The 344-nt window shown below is 63.4% G+C and overlaps 1 protein-coding gene across 1 annotated transcript in view; it reads left to right on the top strand.

The window, feature by feature from the left end:
• Positions 1–15: 15 nt before the first annotated feature.
• Positions 16–344, top strand: part of LOC104410478 (gamma-aminobutyric acid type B receptor subunit 1-like) — a gene marked incomplete at both ends in the record, with an annotated part of 2,082 nt that continues 1,753 nt past the window's right edge. The window contains one exon of the mRNA XM_010020644.1: positions 16–165. Coding sequence (XP_010018946.1) covers positions 16–165 — 150 coding nt within the window. The remainder of the gene's footprint in view (positions 166–344) is intronic.

Here is a 344-nt window from a genome sequence, read left to right as displayed (position 1 = left end):
TACGGCTCCAGCTCCCCAGCGCTGTCCAACCGCCAGCGCTTCCCGACCTTCTTCCGCACCCACCCCTCGGCCACGCTGCACAACCCCACCCGGGTGCAGCTCTTCAAGAAGTGGGGCTGGACCAAGATTGCCACCATCCAGCAGACCACGGAGGTCTTCACCTCGGTACGGGGGCAGCGGCCACACAATGACCGCCCAATGGGCACCCAACGACCACCCAATGGCCACCCAACAACCGCCCAACAACCACCCAATGACTATGCAATGACCACCCAATGGCCACCCAATGACCACCCAACGACCACCAACTGCCCAACCACCACCCAACGCCCAACCACCACCCA

The sequence above is a fragment of the Nestor notabilis genome, unplaced genomic scaffold (assembly GCF_000696875.1).
Source record: "Nestor notabilis isolate BGI_N333 unplaced genomic scaffold, ASM69687v1 scaffold26158, whole genome shotgun sequence".
NCBI lineage: Eukaryota > Metazoa > Chordata > Aves > Psittaciformes > Psittacidae > Nestor > Nestor notabilis.
This window is presented reverse-complemented; position numbering and strand designations above follow the sequence as displayed.